This window comes from Suillus discolor, assembly GCF_016758755.1.
Source record: "Suillus discolor strain FC423 chromosome Unknown F5147scaffold_9, whole genome shotgun sequence".
In the NCBI taxonomy this organism is placed as follows: Eukaryota; Fungi; Basidiomycota; class Agaricomycetes; order Boletales; family Suillaceae; genus Suillus; species Suillus discolor.
Genome location: NW_024541256.1, coordinates 56,733 through 71,457, shown reverse-complemented (window position 1 = coordinate 71,457; position 14,725 = coordinate 56,733). Strand labels below are relative to the sequence as shown.

The following is a 14,725-nucleotide window of genomic DNA, read 5'->3' as shown; positions in this document are numbered from 1 at the left end:
CCGAAATGGTAATAAGCAAGGAAACGTGTTTGTGTGTGAGTTATTACAACTGGGGTTTCGGGCGAAAGATGCTCTAGAACTACATGGAAAACTACGAGTGGACAAGCCACAAAAAAGTACTGCAATGAGATATGATCCGTATCGTACGTAGCTAGGGTGGTGATTGATAAGTTTTCTGAATATGATTCCTGATAGTGGTACAAGAATTAGAGAGCGGGGGTAGACTGATCAGGTAAAGTGAATGGGCATATGATCGATGAGCATCGAGAAAGCGAAGCGAGAAGCGAAGCAATATGCATGCAGAAGGCTAGTATGCATGCACTGGAAAAGTCCTGAGAGGCACGTGAACTTCATAAAACCGAAAGCCTGGAAACGGAATGCACATCGTGGCATAAAGCTTGTCAAATCATCTAGACGCTGAGCCTCTGTCGCGTCTCCATGGAAAGGTCAGAATACGAAAACGGCCGCTTGTGTCGTAATTCATCAAAGTCAGAACGAGAATCCGATACAGGAAAGTACTCCCTGTCGGTGGTCTCCACAGGGTCATCCATCATGTTGGTCTGGAGCTGATAGGCACCAATAGCATCATCTATGACGCCAAGAGACCGAGGCAGCGGACGTGATACCGAAAGCGAAGCTGGCGACGCCACATCAGGTGACATCGCATTCGCTATATCGGATTTAACACCTGACTCCATCGCGTATCCCAACTGACCTGAGCTAACTACCAGCTCTGCATGAGTTACGCTGGAACCTGCATGCGAAGATATTGACCCAGTAGCGCTCGTCCGCCTCTTTTTCTTGGGCCGGCGAGGAGGTTCCGTAGATACCGGAGGAGAATGAGAATACTCCATTGCCTGGAAGGTTGGCATGTACACAGGTCCTGAAGGGGGGCCAGACGGAGGGCCTGGTCCTGTATCTTTGTCTCCGTTGGTAGAGCCAAACGGATCAAGGGAAGAATGTTTCCCACGAAGGAATGGACTGAGTCCAGTGCGTTTCTTTACCTCCTCAATGATGATGTCAAGACCTTTGCCGGTGACGTTTGGTGATGACTCCGCCACGTGGCCATAGGTAAGGGAACTAAAGGCGTCGTCATCAGGTAAGTCTTGGAGCACCCCGCCTTGCCTCAAGCGTTTTTCCAGGGCGATTGCAACTGATTGCAGACGCTCGTCGTGATCTCTTAGGACAGAGATACCTTCAGAGCGACGAGCCCAATACGAAAACTGTGTGTTGGACCAACCAGATAGAACTAGGATGGTGGAACGGGTCAGGGTAACAGATCCTGACGGAGAGCCCGGAAATACATGTGCTAGGGACTTGAGCGGATTGTACGGATGTCTGATAAAAGAGCACAGCAAGGCGAAACATTTAATTTTAATTAATTCACCAATGGGATGACGGCGAAACTCACGGGACGTAGGTGCGCAGCACTTCTTTGACGACTTCGACTTTGATGAGAAAATCAATTGCTGTGGCGCCAGGACTAGAAGTACTAAGTCCACCGCCTCCGGTGCCTTTGGTTTTGACTCGCATCTTAGACTTGATAGGACCGAGTCTACGTTCGAATAACCGTGCATAAAACGTGTTCCATTTTGGTTCCCCTAGCTGGTCGCGCAAAAATGCGGACGCATAGGGGTCGACCTGTGATGCCGCGCCGGAGTTTAGGCGTTTGTTAACGGAACGACTCTAAGGAAACCATCAGATGATAGGCACATCAGAATATACTAGAACGCACATCAGTTTCATCCTTTCTAGCATTAGAGGGACTTGAATGGACAATGGGCGGTAGCATTGCGTGAGCGTATCTGGCAACTTTTAGGGGTGATGATGGAGTATATGGAGTTGGAGCATTATCTGGAGAACGTGACAAATCGTGGAGGGCATGTGCAAAGCTAGCTGAAGATGAAATTGAGGGAGAGGACTGAGGTTGTGACTCAGGGTCAGAAGGAGGACCTAAGGAAGAAAGATTCTGCGATTGTTGGAAGTGCTTTGTTTGCAACTGGGGATGATCATGTATAAAATCGTTGGGGTGTGGATGTGACATATCCGAGGACAGGATATATTGGAGGTCGAGTTGAGCATCCGGCACATGACCTTGCTGCAAGGGGTAGGGATATGGACCGATGTCCTGGAAGGACGTATCGGCGTAAGAGTTATAATACACATTGTGGGATCCATTAATAGATACAGGGACGGTACTGCCAATAGAGTTGTGAAAGTGAGCAGACGGAATGCTGAGGTCGTGAATGTCGGCGTCATTTGTGTGAGAGTCATGGTGACCTAGAATATGGTCATTAGCCGCCAGCACGTCGTGACCGTCAATGACGGTTGACATCAAATTTGGCATGTAGTCGTCGTCAACGACAGCGCCAGCGAAGAGAAGGAAGTAAATGGGTCAAAGGAAAGAGGGAGCTGAAGCTAAACGCTAATGTCATTGACCCACTTGTAATTAATAACTCCGAATGACAATTAGTCATGAGAATATATTTCCTTTTTAAAATATACGTGAGAACTATATACCGATGTTGGATAAGTCATGGGTTTTGAGGGTTGTGGCTGATGATGATGTTGGTTTGACATTTCTCTCTTCAGCATGGATTCAGTAAACACTTCTAGGTGCGATAAAGAGAGCATATGCGAGTACATAGATTCGCTCATTTGAATCGTTAGCCTTTCAATTAATCGCCTAGAGCCACCGTCTCAACGGTACAGGCTTCGTTCAGAAACTCCGAGTCCTTCTCCTGCTCTCCCAGAGATTCCACCAGCGGAACTTGATCTCGCTTTTTCCTTTGACACGATCATGGGTTTTTCAAAATTTTCAGAACCACAGTGAGTCGGATCATATCCTCGATTGCCCAATACAGGGACGGTCAGTCACGGTAACCTCACAGGGCCGAGAAAGTCCAGAAGCGAGCTAGTAACGTGATGAAGCTAACTCAGGAGAATGAGAAGCTGAAAGAAGAGCTTAGAGCAATGACTGCTCGCTTAGAAGCTGCTGAACGCAAACGTCAGGAGTTAGCTAGCAGATTTCCGAAGCAACAACAGAACAACACGGCACAATCCAACAGGTCATAGAATTCGTCCCTCTTTCATTCATTTTGCATATGCTGGCAAGACCAGCTTTAAATGGACTCTAATACTCAGTTTAACCCCTTGATACCCCTCATTCCTTCCCACATCGTTGCTCTCCTTGCCCTGTCGTTGTTATAAGCATTATTTAGACATACTATCCGATTTACATCCGATGAGGTACGAAGCGTGCATGACACCACGCTTTATGGTCCGAGTTTACAACGTCCAGAAATCGGACCACGGTCGTGCACACACCGGGTACCGGTGACAGGGTGCGAATAAGCAACAGCGCTGCCGGCGTGTGTACCGTAGTGATGTCCTGGCGCCTGCCGTCTCGTTGCAATTGTTCCTTGAGTACTATACTGCGTCTGCCGCACATATTACTAATTGGTCCTATCTTCTCCACACTGCTATAAAGAGCGCAGCTTTCCAATACTTACTCCATTCCGATCCCCCCGTCGTTATCTCAAAATCGACAGGATGGCCTCCACACGCAGACTTTCGTCAACCCTTGAGATGACCTCCACAAAACAGCCTGCCTCTCGTCGAGGCTCAGAACGAAGGCCTCCCGATAGGCGTGGTTCAGGATATTCGTCTGGTCAATCCAGACGCCCTTCTATCGACCCATCGAGGCTGATTCCGATGGATAAGTCAGTACCCTCCAATCTGTATGATCCGATCACTGATATTTCTCCAATAGAACTACGCATGTAGGCGGCACCAATGATTTCAATGTCGTCTTTATCGGTGCAGGAAATATCATGTTTGGTGAGTTCTGCTAGTGTCATATCCGTACCTTGCGGGTACCTGACTCATCCCCGCTACCCCAGGATCCGATGAAGGACCCTGGAATCACTCTTTCCGCTTCGAGCAGTAAGTCCTCCCCCTTGTCTCCACCTGCTCTGCCACCTAAAAACCATCACAGTAAGCTCGGTCTGCGTCTTAAAGTAGTTGCCCTCATCGATCCTGCGATCGAGCGTGCAACTGCCGTACTCCAAAAGAAATGCGACTCCTTCGTCATTTCCGCGTACCAGGCAACGCGTGTGTTCAAGACCCTCGAGGACTTTGTTAAGAACATGTCCCAAAAGGACCGTCCTCGCGCCATTGTCGTCGGTTCTCCTCCAATGTTCCGCGGAACCCTCCAACCGGGTCGCGACATCGAGATGCAAATTCTGAAATACTTCCCTGGCGTGGCCATCTTCATGGAGAAGCCCATAGCGACCGGTCCAAAGCATGAGCTGGAGCAGTCCTTCCAGATTTCAAAGGCGATCTCTGACTCTGGGGCCATCTGTTCCGTCGGGTACGTTTATAGATAGTTGGCTCAATAAATGAAATAACCTATCCTGCACAGGTACATGCTAAGGTACCTGAAAGCTGTTCAGAAGATGAAACAGATCATCCAGGAGAACGGGCTTACCGTGATGGTCACAATTGCTCGTTATGCATGTGCTTACGAGGCGATCGCGAAACCTGACTGGTGGGATAAATCCAAGAGGTGAGCTGAGTTCTGGTCTAGAATGTGTAAGTCAATAACAGACTTTAATTCATTAGTGCTGGTCCCGTTATCGAGCAGGGGACCCATTTCTGCGATCTCTCGCGGTACTTTGGTGGAGAAGTTGACATAGCCTCCGTCGCCGCTCATTCTCTTGACTGGGACGAGAATGCTGGCCATCTCTCCAAGGTGCGCGTTGACGAAAGCAAGATTGCCCCGGAGAACAGGATTCCCCGTGTTACCGCCGCTACTTGGTAAAGATGCGTTGTTATGTTCCAGAAGCTAGATGCTAACATGATAATAGGAAATATGATTCCGGTGCGGTTGGCAGTTTCATTCACACTGTGACCCTCCAAGGGCACAACTACAGCTGTGAGCTCGAGGTCCATGCCGATGGCTACTCCCTCAAGTATGCTCCTATTCAAACTTACTGCATCACCCTCTCATGATATTCCTAGGCTCGTCAACCCTTACGTTCAGCCTGTGTTGTATGTCCGCAAGCCCGGCGATGATCACGAACAAATGTATACCTTCCCCGATGACGACCCATTCTTCTCCGAGGTAAGTAGTGACATCCTTGAAGAGGAACTAGACACATACATGGCTCAGGTATCCAACTGGATTGACATCATCGAGGACATCGAAGAGGACCCTGAGGCTGCTCAGATCCTGAGCTCCTACGAAGGTACATTTCCAGGTAGACTTGTCACTCATTCACGATCTGACGTTATTCGTTGCAGACGCTTGCAGAACTTACGAACTTACGTGGGCCATCCGGGAGGCCAGCGAGCGTTCTCGCGCTGCTAGACTTGCCGCAAGCAAAGCTGCTGCCACCGTGTTTGAAGAGGAAGGCGAGGCTGAATAAGATGGCACATACCTGGGCTGGGAATCTTGGAGCGAAGATATCGTTCCGACTCGTTGTAAAGTAGTATTGTAAATAGTATAGATGGTGGTGTGTACAACTCACATAATGTCTTGTGATTCTATTGTTCCTTGCCTGACCGATTTCATGACAATCCTATAGTAGCACCTTCTCAATGCCGTCAGGAAATTTGTAGCCTCCCTGGCGGCGAACCTGCGACGCATGTATCAGACCAGAACTTGGACAGGGAACCCAATTATGCACACTCACCTCATCGAAAACTTCCATTTCCAAAATGCTCTTGTCATGACTCCACAGTTCACTCTCAAGCTTCCCGTCTCTGATGCATCGTGCAACCTCATCGGCCTGGAAATGCCAGCCCGAACCGACGTACTCAAACGTCCGGGTATCCTCGCGCGCGATTTCGCCCGGCTTGCCCTCTTTGAAGTATTGTACGGTATACCTGAGAGGACAAGGTACGGGCGCGTCAATCATGATAGTCCCTTTCTCAAATCGAACGGTGACGCCTGGGTTGTGGGATGCTACGTTCATACTACAGCTCAGGACTGCCTGTGCAGCGAGAGTAGAGCCTGTACTGGAGTTGGGAGAGAAAGTGACGATATATGACGTGTTGCAGTCGACGCCCGTAATCGGTGTTTTGTACATTGTACCGGTGATGTTTGAAGGTTTCGTGCGCTTATTGGCGGGGTGCTCGTAGAGTGCAAGAATTGTCTGCATGATAGACTTAAGCAGAGGATACCATGTAGTCAACCGGCACATACCCAGATTAGAGGATACGGACCACTATGTCACTTTAGGTTAAACTGGCACTCGAAGGGAACATATCGCACTCACAGGTCAAGAATCGCACCCCCACCGAGCTTGGGATCGAGCATGCGATGAGTCAAGGGCAATTCTGCGAGTGATGTTCAAACGGATATCGCGATACAAGCAGGGTTACTCACTGTCAATGCCAAAGTCGACGGAGAAATCAGCATGGACAACCACAGGCAGGCCAAGTGTACCGGAGTCGATAAGCTCTTTGACTTCCTTCGCGAGTGGCTGAAAACGCGTCCACAGTGCCTCCATGAAGAAAACCCCATTCTCTTTCGCCGTTGCGATGAGTGAACGCAGTTCGGCAGCGTTGCAGGTCACTGGTTTCTCGCATAGTACATGCTTTTTTGCCTTGAGCGCATCCAAAGCGTTTGTGTAATGGTACGTGTGGGGTGTACCTAAGTAAGGCCGAATATTGATTTTGTTGGTGGTCATAGTTTGGATAACTCATACCTATGTAAATAGCGTCTACATTCTTGAATGATGTCAACAAGAGGCAAATAGACTCGACGAAAGTGATCCACGAACTTTATCTGCATAGACTTCGTCATACGTTCCATACGCCTTTACGGTTTTGTCGCCGTTCACAAACTCATTGATAAACTTCTGGGCCTTATCAACGCTTCGGGAGCCTACAGCAGTCACTTTGTGCACCACATCATTGGTATCACGCCTGAGGAAACTCGTCAGTCTCACTTTCAAAGAAAATACATGTGCTCGTACGTGGTAGGATCAACAAGCAAATCCTTGACGGCAAGCAGGGGTCAATAACTCACGCGATCATGATACGAAGTTCTATTTCTCACCGAAACAACTTGTTCTGCGATCCAACCCGTAGAGATGATGCCCCAGCGAAGTGTGAAGGATGTCATAATTTCTGTCAAAGCTGATGTTAACTCATTTATCTGGTAGCCAGTTTATATATCTATCGGAAGGCGGGGCGCCTGGGGATCCCATGATACTGACAGCCCGACCGAAATAGCAAAAAATAGACTTTATCGGGTGAAATCGAAATCTGAATGATATACCACGGCGTCCGACGCAGTGTCGCGCGAAGTTCGGGAAATCATAGAATTAGAGTTACAGAAAACATGTGGTACGAAAAATTTCGAGTCAATGACCGGCTTACTGGATAGCGCACATAAGTGAAGTTTAGTTTTCACTATGGGGTCCTCGCTCCTCCTCGCTCTCACGGACCAATTCATACTGCAGCGAATCGTCATCATTCAGTGATATTTGGGATGAAGATGTTTGTGCAAGATCATCAGAACGTTTCCTCTCTCTTTCTACCTTTGCCTTCTCTTGATCGGACAGTTTGTCGAATTCCTCTTGCAAGTGTGACTTTAGTTTAGGCATGTTCGAAAGGTTGCGATCGCATTTCCAGCAAGAGAGATCTTCCTTCAATAAAGGTTCATATTCACTCTTCTTGAGTTGAGAGGTCTAGAGTCGTGGCAGCAGTCAGCGCCGCGGAGAATGTACGGCAGCGAAGTACAAACAACTCACTGTTTTATAATACGACGGGTCGGCATCGAACCAAGAGAGAACATCGCTCAAATGAATAAAAAAGCCGCACTTTGGATGGAAGGAGTTGTAGTGTTTCTTCAACTTCATTCTCGGAGAACATAGGTCAGCAGAAAGTACGTGGAGATGAAGATGTCTAGAAATACATATATATGAGTGCGTCAGAAGATTGACCAATCGAGACTTACTCCATGCTAGGTATTGCATGGAAGCCCATCCATATTTCCCACTTGAATCCATACTTCTTGAACATCTCACTTTCAATCATTTTCTTGACATTGTTCGCTTCTCGGCTTAGACCCATGAGGAGTTCCTTGGCGCAGTTTTTCTCGCATTTGAGCAATGAACGTAGATTAGCGAGTTGGTACACATTGAAGGGTGGCCTGACACGAGGTATAACGAGCAAATGGAAGATCGATTTCGGAAATGCATCAAAAACCGTCAAACACGTCTCGGAATGTGAGAAGAGAATTGATGGAGGCAAACTGGCAGGATTAGACTTTTGCGCGTAGGCGCGAAAAATGGTCATGTTGGCGCTGGACATGATGTGCCTCACACTCTCGGCGTTGCGTTAGGGGAGTTGGTGAGCCGGCTGTCACGAAGACACGTATGTCACAATTCATGGGTGTTGTGACCGTGACATATTACAGTTTTACCTCACCCTCGACTACACATATTATTTACAAAAGACACAAATGTCGCTCACTTCGATTGTGCAAGCGAACGAGCAGGCGTTGCAGCCAAGTGATGATTCACCGATTCATAAGCTGGTGCAAACAGTCTTTGCAGAGGTTCTGGCCGAATTCAGTGGCTGGAAAGTCAATTACTGCGAGCATTTCATCCGCTCTCTGTCCCATGCCACATCAAGTCCACGTGTTCCGATACCAGATGGCGATAGCACACCTCTCCATGCCGTCGGTAAGGCCGGTGGGGGTCCGGACGGCGACACGGAAAGAATGGTTGCATTGACCTCTTACTCTGAAGATGGAACTCCAAGATCAACTTCCACGATATCTCTTCAAGTAGTACATACCGAGCTTTTTGAGCCACACAAACCCTATGAATATTGCACTCCCATCTCAAGGAATATCTTTAGGGGAGATGATGACGATATGATGCCGTTCATACCATATGCGGATGATCCAACCTTCGACCACGTAGATCATACACTGTGTTATGGCTCCTTTGCATGGCAAGATGGTGATTATGATCCAGATTGTGAGTATTTATCATTCACCGCGTGTGATGAAGCATCATTATTGTGAATAGTAGAAGTTATTTCTTTAGAGGCAGCCTATCGCCTCCGTACGGTTCACAGTCTACTGTATCAGGACACAGATAGCACAGGGGTCCTTCCCTTCAAGCTTTTCTCAACTCCAGGAAAACCTGGACTGTTTACCCTGAGTCGTCGTCGGTATGGGGGTTTCCGATCATTTTTCGTGCTCGCATCCAAACTTTGAATAAACGTACAGTGATCTACTCAAATGGAACGGGACCACCATTCCTTGTTCCTACAGCTTTCCTTCTTCATCGCCATCTCACGGTATTCTTCAACATCGGCTTGAGCTCACTCATGCATTGTTTTGTCCTAACCTCAACTGTATTGAGCCCCTGTGCCCTGTTCATGGTATGGCTTCCAAATTGTTTTTCCTTTTTGACGCCCAAACAGTTTAATTTGCAGTTGAAACAAACCCTGTGTCGCCACCCCGTAAGCAGACTATCCGGCTGTCAGAGCTACTGAAACGTGTAGAACACCCCTGCGATGCTGGCTGTTTCTTGCAGAGCAGGACGGTCGAGGTAGTCCCTCGCTGGAGTGAAGATGACATTGATTCGTTCAAGAGCATCTTAGATATTGAACCAGATATGATACCTTGTGACCATGCTGAATTATGCTTCAAGCCTTGCCATGAGGTTTGTCCGCATGAAAATGATGAGAGCTTTCCTTGATCTGACTGTGGTTCAGATCCTTTATTATCGCAGATTACTATATCCAGATTTCGACGAGCTTCAGACTGAGTGCCCAAATGGGGAACGCAAGGGGAAGTCGCGATCTCTGGAATTTCAAGGTAGGGGCGATTGTATTGTGGACACGTGTTACTTTACCGACGCTCCGCACGAGATAGATCGTGATCCGCTCAAGTTCACACCGTGCGTGCCCTTATTGCGTAAGTATCGAATGCTGTACTGGATACTTTCCACAGGAACGAACCTTGTCATCACTCTGGACCATGCGATGTTTTATCTGACTGTTTATGTTTTAAGAACAAGGCTCATTGCCAGCGAAACTGCCGTTGCCCTGGAAAATGTATGTTTATGTCTGTGTTGCCACCAGCACGAGGTTTAATGCTACTTTTTACCAGGTGCTCGGAGATGGAAAGGTTGTCGCTGTGCCAAAGCACGCGATGGGATGAGCTGTGTGAAGGTCAAGCAATGCTCTTGCCTCAAAGCTCGACGTGAGTGTGATCCAGAGCTTTGCGTAAAATGCGGATGTCGGTGCGTGATACCGACTATCTTCTATGTTGTGATTCGCCCATTAATATCTTGCTCTTGGCAGAGGTATGTTACGTAGTATTCAGCAAGGGTTGGATGTGTCTAACTGAGTTGAAGACCCGGGAACGAGTACTTGCGGGAACTCGCAGATTCAACAAGGCCATTTCAAGGTATACATCTACATTTAACACACCAGACCGTACGAATAACTCTATCCACGATTATAGAAACTGGAGGTCAAGGAAAGTCGCTGGGGCGCAGGTGTATTCCTCCTCGAACTGGCCAAACAGGGTGAATTGATCGTGGAATACGTCGGGGAGCTTATATACGAAATGACATTTGACAGTCGCGGGTGAGCAGTGTTCATCCCTGAAATTTCCCGTAGCTCACTGAGTTGATAGAGAGGTTGCAGAGCACCTTGGACGAAGTTATGTCTTTGGTCTCAACAACGCGCTATCCCTGGATAGTTCGCGTGCAGGCAACATGTCGAGATTCATCAACCATTCAGGCGCTAGTGATGTCAGTAGCGAAACGCAGTGTAATTGTCGCGCTTTTGGTGTGTAATGTCTGTATCTCTTGATTTCCATCTCGATAACTCATCTCAAACATCCGACAGCGCGACTTGTGAATGGAGAACACCGTATAGGAATATTTGCGAGTCAGATGGTTTCCCTACTATCGCGGACGCGGAATGCTGATAACTGACACAGTTACGAACATTGACGCTGGAACCGAGATCCTCATTGATTATGGCCCAGTGTTCTTCCCGGACCAAAAGAAGAATGCAGAGGCCTCGTAAGTCCTGCGCGCTAGTCACATTATTCCATAGCTAACTTTTTTGCTGCATCTTGTAGCCGTTCAAATTAATCTGGTTGTTATCAAACCGCAGCTACGCCACATGCAGCATGCTTAATTCTGGCTCAACACTGGGCAGCCCTAAATTATTACTCTCATACATGTGACATCACGAGGGACGGAACATCACATCGGCACCTTCATGGCCAAACGCACTAAACTGGAAGTTCCAGCCACCAGCAGGAGTGGCACTGATTTATATGTAACCATAAGACTGACGTGCACTGGAACTCGCAGATTCGAGCAAGGATTTGACGGTATTATACACGTGCATTACAGTATCAGTTATGCCGCACGACTACACTATATAAATCAATGTTCCCACTCGTCCGATTCAGCGCCCAGTCTTTAACAAGTCCCTAAGGTTGTCGCTCAGAGTAGGCATGGCTACCTTTGACAGAGACGCCTTTCCTTCTGAGGAAGATGTCCCTCGTTGCCGTAGCACGCTACTAGTAGAATCAGTGGCTTCCTCCGCTCGCCTTCTGTCGATGTCTGCAACGAGCTGAGCAAATGACAGGAAGAGGACCTCTGCTTGGGCAAGAGTAGAATCGAGTTCAATGGTCATGCTGAGCTCATTGCAATACTTCAGGATCTCGTCAAACTGGTCGAATACCCGGTAAGAAAGGAAGTTGCACCGCAGGCAAGCAAGGCACGCACCTCTACGAGATACCGTAGGATCATGTCCCGATGGGACTCCAAGATTGCTAAAGCGACGAAGATAACGAATTCATTGCTGTAATAGTCCGTCCACAACACTTCCCATAGACGCAAGACATCGTCAAAAGGGAATTCACGTTTAAAAGCGATGAGGACCCATCTGGGATAAACAACGTCAGGGACTTTTTGTCTGCGGTTTGCTGAAGACTTACCGGAAGCAAAAGAACAAATTGAGCCCGTCAGTTTTTTCTGTAGCAAATGAGAGTCAGGGTAGTTATAAACACAGAAAATAGATTTACTGACCTAAATGTCGATATAGATCAGGATCCATGACACTGATAAGTTCTTGGAGCGTTGAGAGTTGTTTCTTCATTCCACTCTGATCCCGAAGGAAATTTTGAATCTGCTGTGAATGTTAGAGACAGAATCTTTGTCAAGTTTCAGATGTACTCGCCATACGATCCATTACTTCCACAAAGCACCAGAAGGTCAGCTCCTCGTCGGAACCCATCGCAACGTACAAAGGAGCGCAAAGGTCCGACATGCCCTGTACATACCCTCATTCCCTTCATTAGATACCACATACAAATGTAGTATTCCAAATGCGCTCACCAAGCTCTTTATTGTAGAAATTGTATGTGAGGAGAATGCCTGCGAGACGATCGATATGTTCATTACTGGGAGATTGTGCACCGATGTCCGACATCTGGGGAGAGATCGTTGTGTACCGACGATCCCCATTTGAGCCATTGTCAGCGGTATCCTCATAGGAAGTAGAGAACAGTGGCTGAGTGCGGTCTGTGCGGCGACAATCTACATCAATGCGGTGACGTTCTTCGAGGACATCCGGCCTGTCAAAGACCTCGGGCACACCACACCACTCATCCTTGATCTCACAGTATCGCTTTCTACATAACAAGTCAGAAGGTATGGAGATGGTGTTGAAGGCAATATTACCTCTTCTCCTCCCATTTCGCTTCCCTCTCACTATCAGTTATGTCCCATTCGTGGACACCAAGTATGAAGGGCCACATTTTCTTCCTCAGGTTTCCATAAGGAGTGATGCCTCTCCTGAAGACCTGGCACTTCATCTCTTCGAGCCTGACTTTCGGTCGTCCGTCCTTATCAAACCACTTCGCCCAAAGCGCCTCATCTATTGGGTGTGCCGGGTCTCGAGAAGTTTTTGGAGAGGGAAGGTTGATCGTGGAGTGAAGAAGCTCGAACACACCCAGCGGAGATATTTCCTCAACCACATCTGAGGAGGAGGGCAGTGCCTGAGCCTCTCGTTTACGTGCTCGATCGCCCTCTTCAGCAACTATGCGGGCCCAGCGAGCAAGATACACCCTCGCACTCTCAAACTCACCAACGCCCCCTTTCTCCACCCAACTACCCCATTCCAAGTCGCCATTGGCATTGACTAGACTCTTGACAGGGTCTGGGAGATGCGGGACGATAGGCTTAGCGAGAGGATGAGAGAGAATGTTTTGCGCGGCGTGGCGCGTCGCTCTAGTGATATTTGAAAAGGATTGCAGCAGCGCCATCCGTGCATGAGAGCTGGATTGTGTGGTGGAAATGGAGGGTGGGTAAAGAGAGCGATGCAAAACGGATGGACGAGTGGGATGTTGATTAGATGTATTTGCAGGAACACTGTGTAATGGACGTGGGCGTCTGTGAGCAGGTACAGGTGAGTGCGAAGAAGCATACGATGACTGCGCAAGGATATCATCCACAGCGTCGTCGTCAAATATCTGAGTGGTGTGCGTGTCAATGTCGGCTTTAGATGGGTCGACGATAAACAAGGAAGGCTGGAGTGTGGAGCGGAGTAGATGGGCATAAGGTCGTAGACGAGAGAGCAAATCCTCGCCTCCCCATGAGGTTGAGGTTCGAGAAGACGATGGTAATGATGTGGGAGGGTATGCACCAGTGGAGTTGCTTTTACTATATCGAAACGGTAGTGTCGTTGAAAACGACTCGTCATCGTGGAAGTGCAGAGTTGGGAGCGTGGAACTGTTTATGAGGTTTATACCGATAGTACCATCTGTTGTTGATTAGCTTAGCCTTGTCAATGTCCAAAGACAACATGAGAACGTACGCCATGATGAAAGGGTAGGTGGATGGACAAGAAGAGAGTATATCGAAGTCAGAGGAACCGAGAATGCATAGGACTCTGGTCTTTGTGTAGGAAGGTCGATAAGGACCGCATCTTTGAATGGTGTAAGATTTCCGGGGTTCAAACAGAGAAAAAGGCTGCGGACCTTCATCCTCCTCATCCAACATGGCCTTCTCCTCAATCCTCACAAACTTGTCCCATTCGTCGGTTCCCTTCTCGCACAGCAGTGTCTCTGGAATCCATGCAAGCAGATAGGTAGGATTGACAGCCTCCTAGGCAGCAAAAATGCATGAGAGGAATGCGAGACGAGACCTGGCTACTCACGCGTTTGACAAGAGCTACGAAGCCCGGGATGTTATCTCTAGCGTATGCGGTTGGATTAACGTAGACTCTGGATTTACTATAGAGAAGGCGATATTTGCTCTCCTCCACTGCAGAAGGGGATAATGAACCACTACTCTCGCTTTGGGTACGCTGAATCTCAACCATGGAATCGGACTAATGAAAGGGGCTTGGGTCAGCATACCACAAGGCCAACTAGCAGCAACTCACTGAAATTATGGACAAGGAACCGTCAGAGTCACAAGCACGATGATTCTCGCTCATACGCATCAGTACTTGAACCGCGGATTTCTATTTAGTGTTCGTTGTACTGCGGCTGCGTGATTCTACTGAGTGTGAATACGCCAAATCTCAATTTGTAGTCCTCCCGCAGTTTGCCACAATTCCAGTAGTACTAGTACGTTCACTGAATTTCAAAAAAACGTTGTTCACTTCGTTTAGTATCTATGGACTATCAACCTCGGCCACGCTTTTCGAAGTACACCACGGG

At 48.1% G+C, this 14,725-nt stretch overlaps 7 protein-coding genes across 7 annotated transcripts; 3 read left to right on the top strand and 4 right to left on the bottom strand.

Moving 5' to 3' along the window:
• Positions 1–5: 5 nt before the first annotated feature.
• F5147DRAFT_677260 (uncharacterized protein) lies at positions 6–2,413 on the bottom strand. The gene is made up of 3 exons (XM_041436111.1): positions 1,736–2,413; positions 1,412–1,686; positions 6–1,338 (listed from the first exon to the last, which is right to left on the bottom strand). The coding sequence occupies exons 1-3, from the start codon at positions 2,345–2,347 to the stop codon at positions 411–413; spliced, it is 1,815 nt and encodes a 604-aa protein (XP_041296525.1). The 5' UTR covers positions 2,348–2,413; the 3' UTR covers positions 6–410.
• Positions 2,414–2,593: 180 nt separating this feature from the next.
• F5147DRAFT_769883 (uncharacterized protein) lies at positions 2,594–3,075 on the top strand (the record flags this gene model as incomplete). Its single annotated transcript, XM_041441084.1, has 3 exons — positions 2,594–2,616; positions 2,671–2,829; positions 2,892–3,075. The coding sequence occupies 3 exons, from the start codon at positions 2,594–2,596 to the stop codon at positions 3,073–3,075; spliced, it is 366 nt and encodes a 121-aa protein (XP_041296524.1).
• A 239-nt stretch (positions 3,076–3,314) lies between these two features.
• On the top strand, positions 3,315–5,539 carry F5147DRAFT_428584 (putative oxidoreductase C terminal-domain-containing protein). Its single transcript, XM_041429791.1, has 10 exons — positions 3,315–3,722; positions 3,773–3,840; positions 3,903–3,945; positions 3,998–4,372; positions 4,424–4,567; positions 4,624–4,818; positions 4,869–4,973; positions 5,023–5,125; positions 5,174–5,249; positions 5,305–5,539. The coding sequence occupies exons 1-10, from the start codon at positions 3,553–3,555 to the stop codon at positions 5,427–5,429; spliced, it is 1,404 nt and encodes a 467-aa protein (XP_041296523.1). The 5' UTR covers positions 3,315–3,552; the 3' UTR covers positions 5,430–5,539.
• Positions 5,540–5,550: 11 nt separating this feature from the next.
• On the bottom strand, positions 5,551–7,140 carry F5147DRAFT_677249 (uncharacterized protein). The gene is made up of 9 exons (XM_041436110.1): positions 7,067–7,140; positions 6,984–7,006; positions 6,789–6,933; positions 6,714–6,735; positions 6,392–6,658; positions 6,282–6,342; positions 6,209–6,230; positions 5,697–6,158; positions 5,551–5,639 (listed from the first exon to the last, which is right to left on the bottom strand). The coding sequence occupies exons 1-9, from the start codon at positions 7,130–7,132 to the stop codon at positions 5,583–5,585; spliced, it is 1,125 nt and encodes a 374-aa protein (XP_041296522.1). The 5' UTR covers positions 7,133–7,140; the 3' UTR covers positions 5,551–5,582.
• A 341-nt stretch (positions 7,141–7,481) lies between these two features.
• On the bottom strand, positions 7,482–8,325 carry F5147DRAFT_526153 (HIT-like domain-containing protein; the record flags this gene model as incomplete). The annotated part of the gene is made up of 3 exons (XM_041429993.1): positions 7,482–7,700; positions 7,764–7,917; positions 7,970–8,325. Coding segments are annotated over 3 exons (729 nt in total), but the record flags the coding sequence as incomplete, so codon positions are not given.
• A 412-nt stretch (positions 8,326–8,737) lies between these two features.
• F5147DRAFT_570246 (uncharacterized protein) lies at positions 8,738–11,070 on the top strand (the record flags this gene model as incomplete). The annotated part of the gene is made up of 12 exons (XM_041430984.1): positions 8,738–8,999; positions 9,051–9,195; positions 9,254–9,408; positions 9,463–9,692; positions 9,745–9,847; positions 9,952–10,086; positions 10,142–10,270; positions 10,383–10,441; positions 10,499–10,623; positions 10,673–10,827; positions 10,888–10,929; positions 10,982–11,070. 12 exons carry the CDS (start codon positions 8,738–8,740, stop codon positions 11,068–11,070), a joined length of 1,629 nt encoding a protein of 542 aa, XP_041296520.1.
• Positions 11,071–11,125: 55 nt separating this feature from the next.
• On the bottom strand, positions 11,126–14,391 carry F5147DRAFT_821830 (GTPase-activating protein gyp7). Its single transcript, XM_041443717.1, has 10 exons — positions 14,218–14,391; positions 14,039–14,165; positions 13,876–13,986; positions 12,741–13,821; positions 12,396–12,691; positions 12,253–12,341; positions 12,087–12,186; positions 11,996–12,032; positions 11,784–11,943; positions 11,126–11,727 (listed from the first exon to the last, which is right to left on the bottom strand). The coding sequence occupies exons 1-10, from the start codon at positions 14,380–14,382 to the stop codon at positions 11,461–11,463; spliced, it is 2,433 nt and encodes an 810-aa protein (XP_041296519.1). The 5' UTR covers positions 14,383–14,391; the 3' UTR covers positions 11,126–11,460.
• Between the last annotated feature and the right edge of the window lie 334 nt (positions 14,392–14,725).

Excerpts from the sequence above, each read along its gene's own strand:
- F5147DRAFT_821830 (XM_041443717.1), bottom strand. The coding sequence starts at position 14,382 with ATGGTTGAGATTCAGCGTACCCAAAGCGAGAGTAGTGGTTCATTATCC. Across the intron at positions 14,166-14,217 it reads TCGTAGCTCTTGTCAAACGC|GAGGCTGTCAATCCTACCTA; the intron begins GTGAGTAGCCAG and ends TTTGCTGCCTAG. Across the intron at positions 12,187-12,252 it reads CCTTCTGGTGCTTTGTGGAA|ATTCAAAATTTCCTTCGGGA; the intron begins GTAATGGATCGT and ends CATTCACAGCAG.
- F5147DRAFT_677249 (XM_041436110.1), bottom strand. The coding sequence starts at position 7,132 with ATGACATCCTTCACACTTCGCTGGGGCATCATCTCTACGGGTTGGATC. Across the intron at positions 7,007-7,066 it reads TCGCAGAACAAGTTGTTTCG|GATTTGCTTGTTGATCCTAC; the intron begins GTGAGAAATAGA and ends CTTGCCGTCAAG. Across the intron at positions 6,343-6,391 it reads CGTCGACTTTGGCATTGACA|AATTGCCCTTGACTCATCGC; the intron begins GTGAGTAACCCT and ends CATCACTCGCAG.
- F5147DRAFT_428584 (XM_041429791.1), top strand. The coding sequence starts at position 3,553 with ATGGCCTCCACACGCAGACTTTCGTCAACCCTTGAGATGACCTCCACA. Across the intron at positions 5,126-5,173 it reads ACGACCCATTCTTCTCCGAG|GTATCCAACTGGATTGACAT; the intron begins GTAAGTAGTGAC and ends TACATGGCTCAG. Across the intron at positions 5,250-5,304 it reads GATCCTGAGCTCCTACGAAG|ACGCTTGCAGAACTTACGAA; the intron begins GTACATTTCCAG and ends TATTCGTTGCAG.
- F5147DRAFT_677260 (XM_041436111.1), bottom strand. The coding sequence starts at position 2,347 with ATGCCAAATTTGATGTCAACCGTCATTGACGGTCACGACGTGCTGGCG. Across the intron at positions 1,687-1,735 it reads CTAGAAAGGATGAAACTGAT|AGTCGTTCCGTTAACAAACG; the intron begins GTGCGTTCTAGT and ends TGGTTTCCTTAG. Across the intron at positions 1,339-1,411 it reads GTGCTGCGCACCTACGTCCC|ACATCCGTACAATCCGCTCA; the intron begins GTGAGTTTCGCC and ends CTCTTTTATCAG.